This window comes from Diadema setosum, chromosome 5 (assembly GCF_964275005.1).
Source record: "Diadema setosum chromosome 5, eeDiaSeto1, whole genome shotgun sequence".
Classification (NCBI taxonomy): domain Eukaryota; kingdom Metazoa; phylum Echinodermata; class Echinoidea; order Diadematoida; family Diadematidae; genus Diadema; species Diadema setosum.
The window spans coordinates 32,447,991-32,465,646 of record NC_092689.1 but is presented as its reverse complement, the minus strand read 5'-3'; the positions used below and the strand labels follow the sequence as shown (position 1 = coordinate 32,465,646).

Genomic DNA, 17,656 nt, shown 5'->3' with positions numbered 1-17,656 from the left:
TCGCTTGTCCCCATGCAGTTTCACATCGCGAAAGCAATGTTTTATAAATCGCTTATTCATGTTGATATTAATATGATTAGTAGATTTCAAAACTCAGTGGTCGTTGTGATGTGTACCCCTTTATCAACGACATTCAGTTTATGGCGTTTTCAGACGTCAGTACTTTTCGCACACCAATTTCATACAGAAATGCAAAGATAATGTTTTGCTGGACTGCAGACGAATGATACTCCTGTCCCCCAGCCCTGGTTCGTGTTTAACTTGTGCTCCAGAACTAATCATTGTTGTTTTCCTCTTTCTTCTTAAATCTTTTGAAATAACTTTTTGTTTATCAAAAGTGTGAGCTCGTAGAATGTGGCGATGAAATTATTATGCCAATGGACTTTATGGCTTTGAAGCTGCAGAAAAATGGTGAACCAGAAAAGGTATCATCATCTTGCTGCAGAAAGAGTCGCAACGTCACTTCGCTTCCCGAATACCGTTATATTTGTGACAATCAATGAAAATCGAAATTAATGAAAATGTTTTTAGGAAATCCCGCTTTTTTTCTTTTTTTTTTAAATAAATAGAGTCGTCTTTTCAACATGCAATGTCAAAGAAATATGCTGAGTGCCAAATCTATGTTATAAGTAGATATGATGAAGGACAGCAGCTTAGAGACAAGAAATATTGCTTTCCTTACTGTTTTTATACTCAAATCCTCTTTTCAGCACTCTTTGTCAGCATGTTGACCGCCGGAATTCCCTTACCCGACATAGCCCTTCTCCGATGTGTTGCCGCCTCCTTCGACTCGGGTGCGCTCGCGATTTGCGAGTACGCGAGAACACTGGATTCTGAGGTAAGCACTTTTGGGATTATCTTGTTTAATTTCAGTAAAAAAAAATCTGTTCTTGTTATCACACATCAATCTTTCTTCATTACACTGTTGATTTGAAAGCAGAAGTTGAAGTTACATTTGCTGATGAAATACAATTTATTCATGTTACTGTCTCATTACTTAACGCCCGATTTTGTAAAATCTGAAAATTAATTGTAAATGAACGGTTTTTTTTCTCACAATTTCCCCATACTATTCATAACAATTATCAAATCTTCCTTGTATAATCCTTGGATCTCACTGTTGCACTGCTTACATATAATGGGAGCAATATGCCAATATTGAGTGGAATATCAAATAGGTTTTTCACAAAGAGAGAATCATATAATTTGACAATTATCTTAATCAAGATTCAGTTGAGTTCAGTGCAGTTGAGTTGAGTTCAATTTCATTTATTTTCCATCCGACATCCAAGCAAAAGTGCAACAAAATTAAAAGTATGCATTACACCATCACATTATTAATCAGTTTGAAAAAGCAAATACATAATGCAATAAGAATCGTAAAGTATTTTTATGATAAAATGATATGACAAATGATAAATAACAATATGAGAAATAACCAAGAACATCGATGCCTACTTTGAAAGGTTGGCCGAAAAGGACGAAAAAAGAGTGATCCATTAAAAAGCATGGCTTGTAATACATGGATCACTCAAAACGTAGTAATATGTCTCTAAACAACATCATTTTAAACATTAATCGCTTAGTATCAAAGAGAAATGCAAGTTCAGACTAATCTTACAATGTTACGACCTGATGCAGGCACTATTCTCTGAGGTTAAAACATTTCAAAGGATATCTGATTTTGATTTCACTTGACATTTATTTCGTTTCGAGATGATATAGTTGGGATCGATCACCTTTCTCTAATGTCGAGTATGTCTGTTTCTTTTCTTGTTTGTGTATATAATGTTCGTGTGCCTGACACATGGAAGGACCGAGGGGCCATTTTGAACAGTCGCAGCGATATGGCTGGGTTCCACTCAGGCCAGTCAGCATTGCTACTTGCTGCTATGAGGAATAACTTTGTCATGGTCGAGGTATGTATATAGACCACAGTCTTATCATAACTGTATTACTCTCGAATTGTATTATGTTAAACATTTACGGTCTTATCGAATGCCTATGTAACATCATGTATGCAAAAGATCAACTGAAGCCTATAGTATATCAAGGTTTTTGATGCTTTATTTTGATCAATCGGACTTGACAGAAACGGCATGGAATTTATTTGTGCGGAACGAACAGTTGAAGCTATGGAAAAATATATTCTTCCATATCGCGAGGTATAAAAGTTCATGTTGAACAAGTTGTAGGACTATTCATATGAACAGCTCCCTTGTATACACACACACACCTTAAGAAAAGTTAAGCGCTAAAGCCTTTTGTCTCCTTGAGTAAAAAATGATAGTTCAGGGTTGATTTTAATTCAACCGTTACACAGAATTTGCTGGAGGCCGGCGCGGCTCCTCTGTGTCGACCAGCCAGGTGTGAAAGGTCTTCGAACGATCTCACCGACACCGTGAAACTGCTAGAATACTATCGTGCAGTCTCGTCCCAAGCCTACTTGGCCCATGCTCACGTTGATCCACTCGGCAACGCGTTCCGGCTAACTCGGGAGCTCAGAGAGGTGGCCCGCGACTTGGAAGAGTTCAACGCCGAGCTTTTCCGAATGGCCGAAAATGTTGAAAAGTTTGCCGCCTCGCTACTAGACCAAGTGTCATCCCCTACCGAGGTGAGAGAACACAAACAAACAAACAAACAAACAAAAGCAAACAAACAAAGAAACAAACAAACAGCAACTATAAGCAATCTTAAGAAATCCAAAATGAAAATGTGCGTGACTGAATAGACTCGGTACGAAGATGATAGCTTTTTTTTTTTAATTCAGAAAATAGAAATGAAATGAAGTACTCTTGAGGATGCATGATGTTTTCGCAACTTTAGACGAATAATTCTGGATGTCTTAACGCCTTGTTAAGTGCACTGCTCACGGCTTACTTTCAAGTTTGTCAAACAAGCTCCCGGCAAGAAAAGAAAAGAAAAGAAAAAACCAACAGCTAAACCCATCACCCGTTTGGTCCTTTGCAGTGCCTATTGCGATGTCCTCATAGGGAACGGGGTCATTGCACTTCTTATGTAGACAACGAACTACTCTCCCAGGATAAAACACACATGTTTTTCCATCCAGGGCTTGCGGCAATATCGTCTGGCCATTTGGATGACTGTAAAGCAGGCATGTTATGATTAAAAACAAAAAATGGAAATGGAGTATTTTGACTATAAATCGGTAATTAACCCCTGTAATTACAAGAAGGTACATTACAGGAACATGTGAATAATACCAGATGAGCTTCTCTGTAGGTTAAATCTACAGCGACTCAGTCACGAATGCTTTGCTTATTCAAAAGATGTGTGAAATAATTTGTTGTTTGCCGTAGTTGAATAAGTCGATAGCGTGTTAAAGCTGTTTATCTTTTTCTTTATGTATTTAATGAGGCCCCAAATATTAAGCTCTGCTCACTGGGGATCCTCCTGTATGGTACTTTGATTTTTTTATTACATCTCTGCTTTCACTCACAATGATTTCCTTACCTTTTATGTGCTAAGTCAGCCATGATTAATGATGAAAACGTGGATGTTTTCGAAAGTGATCCGTTGATTGATTATTGTATCATGCAGAAACAATGAATGAATGAATGAATGAATGAATGAATGAATGAAAATATGATTACACGACAGCAAGCAAATGTTACTGCGATCTGTTTCCACTCTGAATCTATCGTGATACCGCCTAGCTTTTTCTCCTTTAATACCTCGAATATCATCTTGTGTGCATGTTCTCTCTGATCTTGATCGCCATAGCTCCATACACTTTTCAAGCAGAATGAGAGTTTAACGAATCATCCACTTCCACTGATCCGATCGGCAATCGCCTACGAACAGAAACAGGTAAATTGTCGGGGCCCTGAGGGTAGTGACAGGCTGCAGTTGCATTAACAATTAATTGCATGCAAAGTTAAAAGTCAGTATTCTTTCAAGGTTAGAATTTCTCTCCATATTGTCTGCTTGGAGCATCTTTGAGCATCCTCTATCTAAAAAAGATGTGATGCATTTATTCTTGATTATTGAACATGAAACAACAACAACAACAACAACATATAAGTGAAATAGCGAGACAATCGATACACAAAACGAGTCATCCTTTTACCTATTGGTTGCTGATTTTTTTTCTTTTCGCAGAGAAATCTTTTTTTTTTTTTGTCGTTTCCAAGCAACTTCTGTTCAACTGACACAGAAGTCATCCTGGTTTGATTTTCGGGTAGTCCTTTCACTCCCTTTTCTTCTCTCCTCTTTATCCGTTTCTCAAGTTTGTCGGCCACGCCTACTCTCAAAAGATGTTGTCGCTGACGTACTTTAGATTCATGAGCGCGGGAACAAGTCTGGTCACCTTTCTAGTTGCATTCACAGTCGTCGTTGGATACCCGTTTCTTTGCTCTGTATACGTCATCTACCAAGCCGCCTTTCTTCAAAAGTTGCTTAAAACACCGTAAAAAACATCTTAATTAGTGTTTTCGTTTTCACGTATCCAAATTAAAAGTATAGTCGACACTTCAGCAAAAACATACTATAAGCTGTTGCTTTATTCCACAACGATAGAAACCGATTATGTTCTGTATTATGCAATTATGAATAGTAGGGCCTATTACTGCTGCACATACAATAAGAACCATGCTTTTAATAAAAAAAAAAAATCAAGAAAAATAAGGGAAACATGATTTTAACATAAGATGAACTGAAGCGAAATGTCATTCGCAGATTCTGAAGTCAGTATAGGCTAAGAAGTTTGATGCTCTCGTTGTCATGGTTACTTCTGGCAGTCATCAAAAAGTATGGTGTCCTCAACCGAAAGACTATTCTCTTTCCAAGACATAAGTCGAACCGTGTCGTCAATAGCTTTTTCTTGATCTTTTGCACTCCTCGTAATTGATGCTGAAATATTGCCACGTCAATCAAACACAATTCATTCATTCATTCGTTCGTTCGTTCGTTCATTCATTCATTCATTCATTCATTCATTCTTGTTTCATTTTCATTTCCAAACAATTTACATGGGTAAAACAGACGTAAAAAATGATGGTATATTTTTGTAACATACATAGTCATACCTGATAGTGATCAGTAGTGATCTATATGAAACATCTTGTTTCATATAGAGGTTATCTTTCCAGTGATTGAAGCGGTTCCGTATCACGATAATGCATGAAACCGTCTTGCTTGATAATGTTACTTTTTAAGAGGGTTTTTGTGATTTTTCTCAAGGTACATCAAGATGCTGATGGCTTTTAGCTCTCACGTGATGTTACTCATTCTGGTTGCCATGTACCCCGGAGTCCGTGAGAATGGATTTCATTCAGCAAGCATCTGTTTACAAGTTCTCATCTTACTCCACGCAACGGGTAAAGAGATAATTTTACCAAACCCCCCCCCCAAAAAAAAAAAAAAAAACAAGAACAGCAACAACAACAAGGGAAGTAAGGGATAAAAGTAAAGAGAGTAAAGTAAAAAATAGAGTTTAAACAGCTCTGGGATCCCGCACTTTTCCGTTGCTTTGTGCAACACTTCACATATTCAAACAAATATACAAATGAATCCCCATTAAACCAAATACGGAAATTTAAGTACTTAGGTTTGATTTGTGATGAAACTCTGAGCTGGAATCACCACATTGAAACTTTACTTCAGAAAGCTGGTAAAATGGTAGGATTTCTTGGACGATTGAGACGTTCGTTGAATGAGTCGCTGGTGAACTCGGTATATAAAGCCCTTATTTTACCATATTTTGACTATGGCGACATAATTTATGGCTCAGCCTATAATAAATATGTTGACAAACTTCAAAAATTACAAAATAGAGCGGCCCGTATTATACTCAGAGTAAAGCCTGAAACATCTGTATCTACTGCCGAAATGCATAATGCACTGGGCTGGAAATTCCTCGAAAAGAGAAGACAACATCATACTGTTATATTCATGTACAAGGTTATGCACGGTACAAGGTTATGCACGGTACAAGGTTATGTACAAGGTTATGCACATGTACAAGGTTATGCCACGTCAATCAAACACAATTCATTCATTCATTCGTTCGTTCGTTCGTTCGTTCATTCATTCATTCATTCATTCATTCATTCTTGTTTCATTTTCATTTCCAAACAATTTACATGGGTAAAACAGACGTAAAAAATGATGGTATATTTTTGTAACATACATAGTCATACCTGATAGTGATCAGTAGTGATCTATATGAAACATCTTGTTTCATATAGAGGTTATCTTTCCAGTGATTGAAGCGGTTCCGTATCACGATAATGCATGAAACCGTCTTGCTTGATAATGTTACTTTTTAAGAGGGTTTTTGTGATTTTTCTCAAGGTACATCAAGATGCTGATGGCTTTTAGCTCTCACGTGATGTTACTCATTCTGGTTGCCATGTACCCCGGAGTCCGTGAGAATGGATTTCATTCAGCAAGCATCTGTTTACAAGTTCTCATCTTACTCCACGCAACGGGTAAAGAGATAATTTTACCAAACCCCCCCCCCCCCCCAAAAAAAAAAAAACAAGAACAGCAACAACAACAAGGGAAGTAAGGGATAAAAGTAAAGAGAGTAAAGTAAAAAATAGAGTTTAAACAGCTCTGGGATCCCGCACTTTTCCGTTGCTTTGTGCAACACTTCACATATTCAAACAAATATACAAATGAATCCCCATTAAACCAAATACGGAAATTTAAGTACTTAGGTTTGATTTGTGATGAAACTCTGAGCTGGAATCACCACATTGAAACTTTACTTCAGAAAGCTGGTAAAATGGTAGGATTTCTTGGACGATTGAGACGTTCGTTGAATGAGTCGCTGGTGAACTCGGTATATAAAGCCCTTATTTTACCATATTTTGACTATGGCGACATAATTTATGGCTCAGCCTATAATAAATATGTTGACAAACTTCAAAAATTACAAAATAGAGCGGCCCGTATTATACTCAGAGTAAAGCCTGAAACATCTGTATCTACTGCCGAAATGCATAATGCACTGGGCTGGAAATTCCTCGAAAAGAGAAGACAACATCATACTGTTATATTCATGTACAAGGTTATGCACGGACTAACTCCCTCGTATTTACGTAGTGAATTCGACTTTGCTCCCCAACACTACTCTTCCCGACTAGGTGAAAAACTGCTTTTACCAAAACCAAGAACAGAATCCCTAAAGAAGTCTTTCAAATATCGAGGTGCGAAGGCGTACAACGCCTTGCCTTCTAATATAAAATCTTCTACTACAATTGATGTTTTCAAATCCAAAATAACATTAAAGAGTTGAATTTAAATTTGTTCATATGTTTGTTTGTTTGTTTGTTTGTTATTATCCTTTCAGCCCAAGAGGTAAAATGTTCAAACTATTCAAATACGGTGCAAATCTTCACCTTAACCACTTCATATTTCCTACTAGCTAATAATTATTGTAATACAACCCCCGTATTTGATTTTCTAATTGCGTTTTTTTTTTCAGATTTATGTCATACTTGTTATTCAAGTTTCAGTCAACTGTTTTCTTGAAGTTATCTTTAGATTTCGATGTGTTCTACTGTTGTTATATATATTTCTTACTTTTTATTCAAATCTTACTCAATTGTCTTTCATTAAGTATATATAATGTGATATAATCTGTTTTGGTGTTATATTATCTGAACTTGTTTCTTTTCATCGTAATGTTGCGATTGCATGCCCAGTATAAATTTTCAATTGTTTTATTTATTCTTTGGATTTGCTTTTGAAATGTTGTCATTTACCTATATGATTTTAACCTCATGTGAATAAGTATATACATTGTATGCAATCCGTATCAGATAATAATATCTTATTATTTTCGTTTTTTTCTAACAACTCATGACATATGAAATTTTGAATCAGCTCTTCAATTTATTCCATATTTCTAAATATTTCTTAAAACTTTTTACAAATTGTATTGGTTTTTATCAATTGAATTATTATTCTTTGATTTTGATACAATCATTATATACCTCACCTTTAATTTTCCGTAATTGACATATCACTTGCCACGAATTTTACTCTTCTTAAATTGTCATAGATTCATCTAAGTATTTAACACAAGTCCCCAGTTATTTTTTTTTGTTTCGTTACTACGTATTTTTTATCTAAATTTATCATAGTAAATATTCTACAACAATTTTTTTTTCTTTCACTGCATAGATATGTTTGAGGATTTTATTTTCAAACACTCCATTTTATATCTAAACATATTTTGATCTGGTCATTGTTATATCTAATTCCCTTTAAGATTTTTCTGTTATCGGTTGTTCGTTTTTCTCTCTCCCATTTTACTGTATGTGTTTCCACCTGCATGTCTGTATAATTTGTTTTGTACGTGTTCATAATATTGTACTCATTGTATGTGGACCCCATGGAAGAACAGCGTTGCCATGTTGGCAACGCTGAATATGGGCAATCCACCCGTTTTTATTTTTATACGGAAATAAATACCATACCATACCATACATATTACTGCAGAGTCATTATTTAAATCAAAGCTGTCGGACCTTCAGTAGGCTAGATGCTCCAACGCCCAGCTGAAATACGATGAATCATTCATGTTTGTATTGCAGGAATGGCTTGGAATCACATTCGAGAGCTGTACCGCAGCGGTTGCCGGCGATTTAGCAAACAACACTCGAATGTGCTAGAAGTGGTCATGATCGTCGTCTGTTACACAGTCGTTGCTTGTGAATGGATTGGACGAGTGAAGGTAAGATTTTCAATCAACACTTTATGGATTATTTATAGATTAACAAACCAAAGACTATATTTTCGAATAGATTCCACTCTGTGCTGTCTTCCTCCTTACTCCATGATGTATGAAAACTAATAATTTCCATGTCATCAATTGCACGAGTATCTTGCATTTTCCAAAGTGGTTGCTGAAGAATTGTGTCGAGGAGCGCATAGGGTATCGAAATCATGACAAACCACGAAGACGGTATAAACGTAGCTTTCAGAGATTATATAGTTTAGATGTAATGTTATCTTTCTATATCTTCCTTTTTTTTCACATACCATAAACAGACACACACACACATAACACATGTCCTTTGATACGATGTACATAATAATATAACCATGAATAAAGTCCCGTAATCCTCTCTCCTTCCCCCTTTCAAATGAAAAGTCGGTATCAAACTTTTGATATACCTGAAACAGATGAAACAAAACGACATGAAAGACATTTGCCATTGTCTAACTTTGTCATCCACAGCACACGGCCGTTTCGTCAGCACATACGGCGCTATACAGTTTGCACTGGCAAGATCCGACCGTGATCTCGAATACCTTATCGGGTGAGATGTCGATCCCATGATCTCTGTATACTTATGATCACACTGTTGATAGTGACAGTTGACGGATGGTATCGTAGGTAACATCGCTATGTTGTAATTGCTGTATTTGGAAAGACTTTTTGATATTATTGATTCAGTTTGATTCAATTTGAATTGAACTGATTTAATAGGACTATATCTTGATGTATTTGCTTATGAAAACAAAGAATTCAAAATTCAAGCAAATACCCATGTACCCAAATTTCACTGACATATTGATGAAATCTACACGTCTTTTAAAAGTAATTTTCTTTTTGTCGTATATCTATCTATCTTTCTCTACATACACACATACATACATAATATTTCGTATATCATACATACATTTTTTCTCGCAGGCGTCTTAGTAATCCTCTGCATACTGCGTGCTTTTCATACGATCCTGACGAGTTATCACGCCATCTACGTTATATGGAAGTCAACCATTGGCGCCGTGAGAGTATGGGAAAGGTTTTCCATCATCTTGGGGTGTGTACTTCTGTCGGTGGCAACAGGAATGACTTTCCTACATCAGTCGGAAGTGAGTTCCACAAAATAATTTTCATGCAATCAGTTGCTCAACACATACTTCAAGAAGAGTGAATTTCAGTAATGTTTTTTTTTTTCTCGCCAGAATAGTTAGTTTTATCATTAGAAAATTCAGAGACATCTGACTCAAGGCTTTGATAATATCATTGTAGTTCCTAAAACACACACACACACACACACACACACACACACACACAGAAAATCCACACATTAAAAAAAAAATGATCATGAGTGACAACAAGGGAAAAGACGTACATACACCGTTCTTTTATTAGAATAAGCTGAATATTCTATAAGTCCTTTAATCTTTTGCCTTTTCTGTAAACTATTCCAAGCTTTACATAATGTAAGTGTCCGAATACAACAAACTTGCTCCTCTCCACTGAACGAGTGAGTTGTTGTGTCCGTTTAGGTGACATACACAACAACGACGCAAACTGCAGGGAAAGTGATCACAATGATAATAATTATCATTATAAAAGTGAAGTGGAGTTAAAGTCAAATGCTGATAGCGCCCACTTGGTATTTATGTATCGATATTATGCCCATCACTGAACACTCTCCATGTAAATTCGTTTTCCCTCATCAATGCAGCATGGAACTTCATCCGAACTTTGTGGCCAGGACGCTCAACACCAACGATGTTCGCTGGCACACAGCCATTTTCACACGTAAGAATTACGGCGAGTCATATCACAGCCAACTTTTACTACTCTTAGTAGACAAAAAAAAAAAGAGTAGTCAAGGCTGCTATGCTTCTTTTAACTATTTTAAGATTACAATGTATCCGTGAGATGTTCTTGACATACCCACCATGAAACTTCATAACATTGATGTAAAGAAATGTATTGTATCCTTTCTAGCAACAAGCACTTGCTAGAAATGATCTATCGACTGAGATCGATTGCAGACATTTTGAACGTAAATGTAAAGATACAAACTGTAGAAATACAAATAGACATAAATTGTATGAAAAAGAATCACGGAAGCTAATTTCAAGGCACGGAACGCATAGAATAATAGAACAAATAGAAATAGATAATCAGTAGATAGATACATTTAACTGTAACATTGTAATTACCTTTCATAGTTGTACAGTTGTATCTCCAACGTGAATGAACATTATTTCTTTGTTTTTCAACATGACAATATTATCAGTGTCCCGAGCTCAATCCTAAATCTGTACTGGAAGCTGTTCCCGAACCCAAGCCGCACGGTGTTTTTCTACATAGACTCGGACAACACGGTGCTCATCTACACCTACGTCTACTCTCTTTTCTTCGGTCTCTTCTTTGTCTTAGGGGTCATTGTACTCTTAAACCTCTTCATCGCCCTCATGTCAAGCCAGCTCACTGAGGTCCAGGTATCAAAGTTCAAAGTTCAAATTTGTTTTCATTTCCTTCATATAAACAGAGAAACAATGTACAGTATAAGCTGAACATATTTGTAATAATTGCAAAAACATAAGTCAACAAATGTGATAATGAGTAACAAAATGAAGAAAATATCATTGTATTTTTTAATATATACACTTATGCATAGTACAAACTAAATAGGGATGGGAATGGAAATGTAGGGTCCAACTAAAAAGAAAAAAATTGTATGATATGGGACCCTCAGAAAATGCATAAGAGAACGAATAATGAATTAATAAAAGTACAAACAGATATAAAACAAAATCAAAGGAACCAATGTCAACTGACGTGAGATCAAATAAGGAAGGAAAAAAGAAGGGGGGAAAAGATGTTGCCCTCCTCCCCCTTCTTATAGCCTCATTTTTTTCCCAATAATAACCCATCTGAAGGTTCGAAATATTAGTTCGTACTTCTTTCCTTTCCTTTTCTCTTTCAACGACCTTTCTTCGTATCAATCACTTTCAGAGATCATCTCATCTCTTTTATATATTTTCTCTCTTTCAATTTCATACTCTTTCTTTCTCATCTTTATGTCTCTATCTCTTTCTTTGAAGGTTCAGCGATCAGATTATACAACTCCTTCGCACTCACTTCCGCTTTCCGACACTTTCTACGCAGATTTAAAAAGCTTGCCGTGTCCCATTTGTACTGATTTATTTTTCGCAGTAGTATTGATATTGCTCGCGAGAACGAATATAAAGGAAAAGAAATAATGACAAATTAAACTAATAAAAAGGAATACCTATATATTTACGAAAGAGTCAGAAATGTATTTTCTAGATTGACAAATTTCAAAAGATCCCAGAGATGTAACAATAACGCGAAATAGTGATACGGCGCGCAAAAGACATCCACATTTTCCCTGTCATATATTCGAGATTACATTAGACAGAGTGCTAGCAGCTTCTCCCAACTAAAGTGATCACAATCGTTACGACGGGTAATATATCTAGAATTCAAAACGTTTAGTGCAGTTCGGCTTTATTTCTCGTGATGTGTGGAACTGCATTATAAGAATTTTCGTGGACATTAATTTTTTCCTTTCCATTAGTCATATTTCTCGATGAAATAATGACAGTTGGAATGAAATAAATGCCTCTCATATTTGGTAGGAAATGTATCAACAGTCTATTTCCCGCGAGTCATAGCTCCCCCGACAATAAGCGCTGTTTCTACCAACCCCACTTTAAGAGGTGCAAATCTTGACATCTACACTATAATGGCGTGCAATAAACGTGTGCCGTGTAGAATACCCATGCGTTAGAAATAATCACTGGCAATTTTCTGCATCATTTGGCACTGCAGAGTGAATGGCGTGTTAATGAGTCTATTAGGTAGTTTTCCAAACAGTCAATTTTGACAGATGAGATGCTTTACATCATTATCTATTTGTCTCTTTATTTAGGATGTAGTGATTAGGCTACGTCAAAAGGAAAAATACAAAAATGCACGCTTTATATTTTGCTTTATATTTCCGTGTGTCAGACAAAATGCAAATGAAAATAATGCAAGGTTAGATTTGTGAATGGTATGAAAGCAGTTTTACTTGGTCCCTTATAGACCTATCATTATTATCTTTTTATCATTATTATCATCATTATTGTTATTTGATTTTTATTACTATTATTATTCATATTATCATTGTTATCATTATTATTATTATTATCATTACCATTTTCATTCATCATCATCATCATCAATTAATGATCATTATTGTTATTATTATTATTATTATCATTACCATTATATCATTCCTACTATTACTATCATCATCATATCATCATCATCATCATCATCATCATCCTTATTATCATTTTATCTACTGTACATGGCAGAGAAATAGTGATACTGAATGGAAGTTTGGCCGAGCACAGTATTGGCTCCACTTCATGAAGCCAGGGGTAGCTCTTCCACCGCCATTCAATCTGCTCCCGACATCCAGCTGGTTGCTAGGCTCGGCCAAGCGGTGCTTCAAATCCCGAAATACCACCAACAGAGACGAGGTAGGCCTATATAGTTATGTAGACATCGACACAGACATCAACCAGTCATAACTATTTTCACCAAAAATACGTAATGATAACTTAAAACTTATGACTTATGACTAAAAAAAAATACATTAACACAAAACAAAGAGGAAGAGGAGAAATTGAAAAAAAAAATCCACAGGTATAAGATGTTGCGAAAGAACAAGAAGAAGAATGAGAAAAGAGAAGTAATGCTAACAAGAAAAAATGAAGAAGATTGACGATTAGGTGAAGGGTGAGGAGAAAATGTAAATCAAGTCGATGTTGCTAAAAGTCTCTTAAAAGTTGTGGGTGATAAATTGTAATGTTACGTCCTATTGCGTTAATCAACAAGTCAGTTAACCACCACATTTCTTTAGTGATATTCTCAGATTTAAACTTTCATAGATTGACCACTATGTTCCATATGTTTGCAATATTCTACCATGCTTCCTAGGTGGATATCATGTATTATTTCATTTTGTTATATTTGATGTATTTTTATATTAAAATTATTCATAGTGAAATAAAGTGAAATTGGAATTGAAATAAGAAACAACGAATTGCAACGACATCTCAGATCAGCAGTTTGGTTTAATCGTGTAGCTACCACCCCCTCTGATTCTCTGACTCTAGCAATTGTCTAGAGTGGAAGAGTTCACTCGTAATGTCAAACATGATGGAATGCAGACGACACATTGGTCCATTGACAATCATTGCTATGTAAGAACATAGTTGGCATATTTCTATTTTTCTCCTCTCAAGATGGAGATGACCTCCACGCGCCATGTGACAGCCGCAAAGGTAATTAAACACAACACTTTGTTTTTCTTCATTTTCCTCCCACAACATGTGAAGAATGATTTAATAACGCTCCGTTTCGCTGCACAATAACTGTCAATTAGGGCCCGATTCGCAGAGTCAAATCGTAAACGTGAGAATTTCGGTACATACCAAAGCGTGCCTCCATGCCACTCACTCATGAAACTTCAAATGTTAATGGTGTTTTTCAGTCTGACCTTCGAAGGATAAGATGTATCTGCTGGGCTCTGAGGTACATTAATGATACCTCAAAACTCGTAGGCAACTTCGATTCCATCTTCGAGACGGCGCGTCTGTTCTTGGACGGGTGTTATCTCTATAGCCACTGGTGTTAAAAAATACCAGGTAGTGTCTGGGTACTCATATTATTATAGGGAACTTGGAGAGAGAATTGATGACATTGATTCTGCTCTCCTGGCCAAGAATGTACCATATTATCATCAACATCAGCATTTTCGCAAAGAAAAAAAAAAAACCCACAATCATACAAAGTTAAGTGCGAATGACCCCAACTAGCTGTTGTTTCTGCCCCCTCATCCATTAAACCCATCAAAGATCACAGACCTATAGCTGTTCCAAATAACGAAGGCAACTGCACGGGGATTTTGCCTGTGGCCATTATACTTCATTTCAACCATGAATGCATGTCTTTATAGGGAAATACATCATATCATTTGCGGCGTGCCTTACTAGTATTGGTCATGAAGATCAATTTTTCCAATCTTTGACGGCATACTATGGCGGGAGACGAAAATTAATCGGTCGATTTACTTTCTGGCTCATTTATCAATGGAATAACGTGAGTGGAACAGTAAGAATAAGGGTTGATATAAGCCCATATAAGCCCATGGAACAAAATACAATTTGTAATAAACTCTTTCTGACTCCAGCCTAATGTGACTCTACGTCATTGCAGACGATCACCCTGACGTTGCTTGATCGCTTCAATGAAAAAAGGCGCCACCCTCTGACAGAAGACTTTGCGAATTTGAAGCAACAGTTCATTTCTTTGAGGTAGGAGAAAGTATACTAATAAACAAACAAACCTGAAAACCGTTGAGCAATGGTTGAAGAAGATCATCTCATTTAACAGTTATCATATCTATTTAGGCCTATCTCTCTTCATTTATCATGACTCCATCTGTCTATTCATCTGTCTGTCCTCCTATCTGTATATCATGTTCATATGGATGCTAGTGTTTGTGTTGTCTGTGTGTATACTGTGTGGCACTAGAAATATCTAACTTTACGCGCAGATAAAAATTTCTCTATACAGTACTCGACTTTTTTAATAGATATGAGTGTGTGTTTTTTTAGATGTGCATAGTACTTTATTCGATTTGAATCAACATGTTGTTGTGCTTTCAAAACTCCTCGATGCTATCACATAGAAAAAGAACGCATTCAAATCCAAGGTTATGTCAGTATACACCACTCGCATACCGGTACCTGTATGCATAAAGCGATGTGATATAACGTATTGGAAAACAATAAAACTTTCAAGCGCTCGAATGTTCTAAGCTTAATGGGAGACTATCGGAACCTTAAATGTACCAAAGAAAATGCTCAATATGCAATGAGTGATGTGCCTTTCTTTATTTCTACTTTACCCTCCCGAAGACACTTGACACAGCTGAACGTGCGTTGCATCGAGCAGATGGTTTCGGCCTTGCAGGAAACCGTCGACGCTCTCGCATCTCGGGTGGCGAAACTCGACGACATCGATTCCAGACTGGACAATGTCGACGGTGCTCGGCTGCGAATTCAGGAAGACGACATGGAAGTCATGACGGACGACGTCGAGCAACTGAGGAAGGCCGCGTCGCGGGCAATGGCGGAGGCGCAGAAGACGGACCTCGTGCTACTGATGGCAAGCATGTACAGCGAGGGGAGGACGGTGCTGGAAGACGAAGAAGTGAGGAGCAATCTAGAATCATACCGGCAGGACTTTAACTCTTACGCTGCCAATCTCTACGCATAGGAAGGTCGAGAGGACAGCTTTCTTGAGGTAGGGTTGGATGAATGAGGACAAACAGCAACAATTTATGTTGAAATCAGATTCAAGTGTTCCAATCATACGAATACCAATAAAACCAGCAAGTTATTACGATTTCAATCGAGGGGTCACCTATACTTTATATTGTCTGGAAATGGGTATTTGTGTGATTGATTTACACAGGAATATGTTACTGAAGAGGACCTTTCGGAAGACCTCGTACAGGGAACTGCAAATAAAACGTTTTGACCTTCTTGTGCTTTAATTGCGTCCCCGTGGCAGTCATCTTCAAGCACTGTTAAGTCACCTCAGGACATGGCCTTACACAAGGATCTAAGGTGAAGCTTCATGGTGAACCACACCACTCTTACGCATGGAATAATATCCAAGCAACACGCGTAATGAACTCTTCTTTCACATGAGTACTCTTCTATAGTATAGAGTGCAATTTATGCTTACACAAATATAAGCTTTCATCGATCTTTGCCATCATGGCAATTGAGCTTGAAATTACTTCAGTGATACGTACGACTTGTATTCTTCAGGTCTAGAAGGGTTTCGTTGTTATTTTTGTTTTGTTTTGTTTTGTTTTTGTTTTCAAACTGCATGTGTCATCTTATATGTATATATGTATGTGTGTATGTATGTATGTATGTATATTTTCTGTACAACATTCTATATTATCATGTCAATAAACATGAGCGAAGCCTAGGCTGTTACCTGAAATTAACAGGAGACACAAGGCACAGACAATAATGAGCTGTAGTCGTTGACAAATCATTACTCCGTGAAGAAGAAAGATATGGTCAAAGGAATTCAAGTGGACGTGGAAAAGGACAGGCAGGAAGAAATATGAGAGAAAGAAAAGATATATACATACAACTGTATCACTTATATACATATATATATATATATATATATACATATATATATATATATATATATATATATATATAAATATAAGTGATAGGGAGAGAGAGAGAGAGAGAGAGAGATACATAGGTAGGTAAATAAGCAGATAAATAGATAGACAGACAGATAGATAGATAGATAGATAGATAGATGGAGAGAGCTGAGAAGGGGAGAGAAAGAGTTAGGATTGAAAAAAGAAATACAGATTTAGAAGGACCTCCCGTATGCTGCGTCTTCGCCACGTATACATCAAAGGTGACAGTGCTTTCTGGATTGCAAACAAAATCCACGGGCCTGCTGATTGCGGATCAACACAGATCCCAAATGAACACGCAAAGCACGTGCTTCCGTCAGGCGTTTCCCAATTACTTGCCCTTCTCCTTATGTCGTCACCTCATTTTCTTGATGCGAAGGTGTACTTGATGAAATCCCCCTTCCGAAAGTCTCGCTCCTGATCGCCAGTGAGCGAAGGGCGACAAAGGCGCTGGGCATGGGTTTGGTCTCCGGAACACATATACGTAACCCCTCCTATGATTGAGTGTTACCTAGCAACTATTCCCGCGTGCAGTAATGACATCTCATTTCAGTTGAGGAACCCGCTACAATAGGTGAAGGCATGTTAGGATACGTTCAAATCATATC

The 17,656-nt window shown here is 36.9% G+C and overlaps 2 protein-coding genes across 2 annotated transcripts; both read left to right on the top strand.

Annotated features, from left to right (window-relative positions):
• Positions 1 to 705: 705 nt before the first annotated feature.
• On the top strand, positions 706 to 8,645 carry LOC140228851 (transient-receptor-potential-like protein). The gene is made up of 5 exons (XM_072309121.1): positions 706 to 838; positions 1,815 to 1,919; positions 2,324 to 2,614; positions 3,745 to 3,831; positions 8,568 to 8,645. The coding sequence occupies exons 1-5, from the start codon at positions 725 to 727 to the stop codon at positions 8,643 to 8,645; spliced, it is 675 nt and encodes a 224-aa protein (XP_072165222.1). The 5' UTR covers positions 706 to 724.
• Positions 8,646 to 10,458: 1,813 nt separating this feature from the next.
• On the top strand, positions 10,459 to 16,711 carry LOC140228850 (uncharacterized). The gene is made up of 6 exons (XM_072309120.1): positions 10,459 to 10,506; positions 11,056 to 11,226; positions 13,114 to 13,281; positions 14,050 to 14,088; positions 15,023 to 15,120; positions 15,727 to 16,711. Exons 1-6 carry the CDS (start codon positions 10,459 to 10,461, stop codon positions 16,085 to 16,087), a joined length of 885 nt encoding a protein of 294 aa, XP_072165221.1. The 3' UTR covers positions 16,088 to 16,711.
• Positions 16,712 to 17,656: the final 945 nt, after the last annotated feature.

Excerpts from the sequence above, each read along its gene's own strand:
- LOC140228851 (XM_072309121.1), top strand. The coding sequence starts at position 725 with ATGTTGACCGCCGGAATTCCCTTACCCGACATAGCCCTTCTCCGATGT. Across the intron at positions 1,920-2,323 it reads ATAACTTTGTCATGGTCGAG|AATTTGCTGGAGGCCGGCGC; the intron begins GTATGTATATAG and ends ACCGTTACACAG. Across the intron at positions 3,832-8,567 it reads TCGCCTACGAACAGAAACAG|GAATGGCTTGGAATCACATT; the intron begins GTAAATTGTCGG and ends TTTGTATTGCAG.
- LOC140228850 (XM_072309120.1), top strand. The coding sequence starts at position 10,459 with ATGGAACTTCATCCGAACTTTGTGGCCAGGACGCTCAACACCAACGAT. Across the intron at positions 10,507-11,055 it reads GGACGCTCAACACCAACGAT|CTGTTCCCGAACCCAAGCCG; the intron begins GTTCGCTGGCAC and ends CTGTACTGGAAG. Across the intron at positions 15,121-15,726 it reads CAACAGTTCATTTCTTTGAG|ACACTTGACACAGCTGAACG; the intron begins GTAGGAGAAAGT and ends ACCCTCCCGAAG.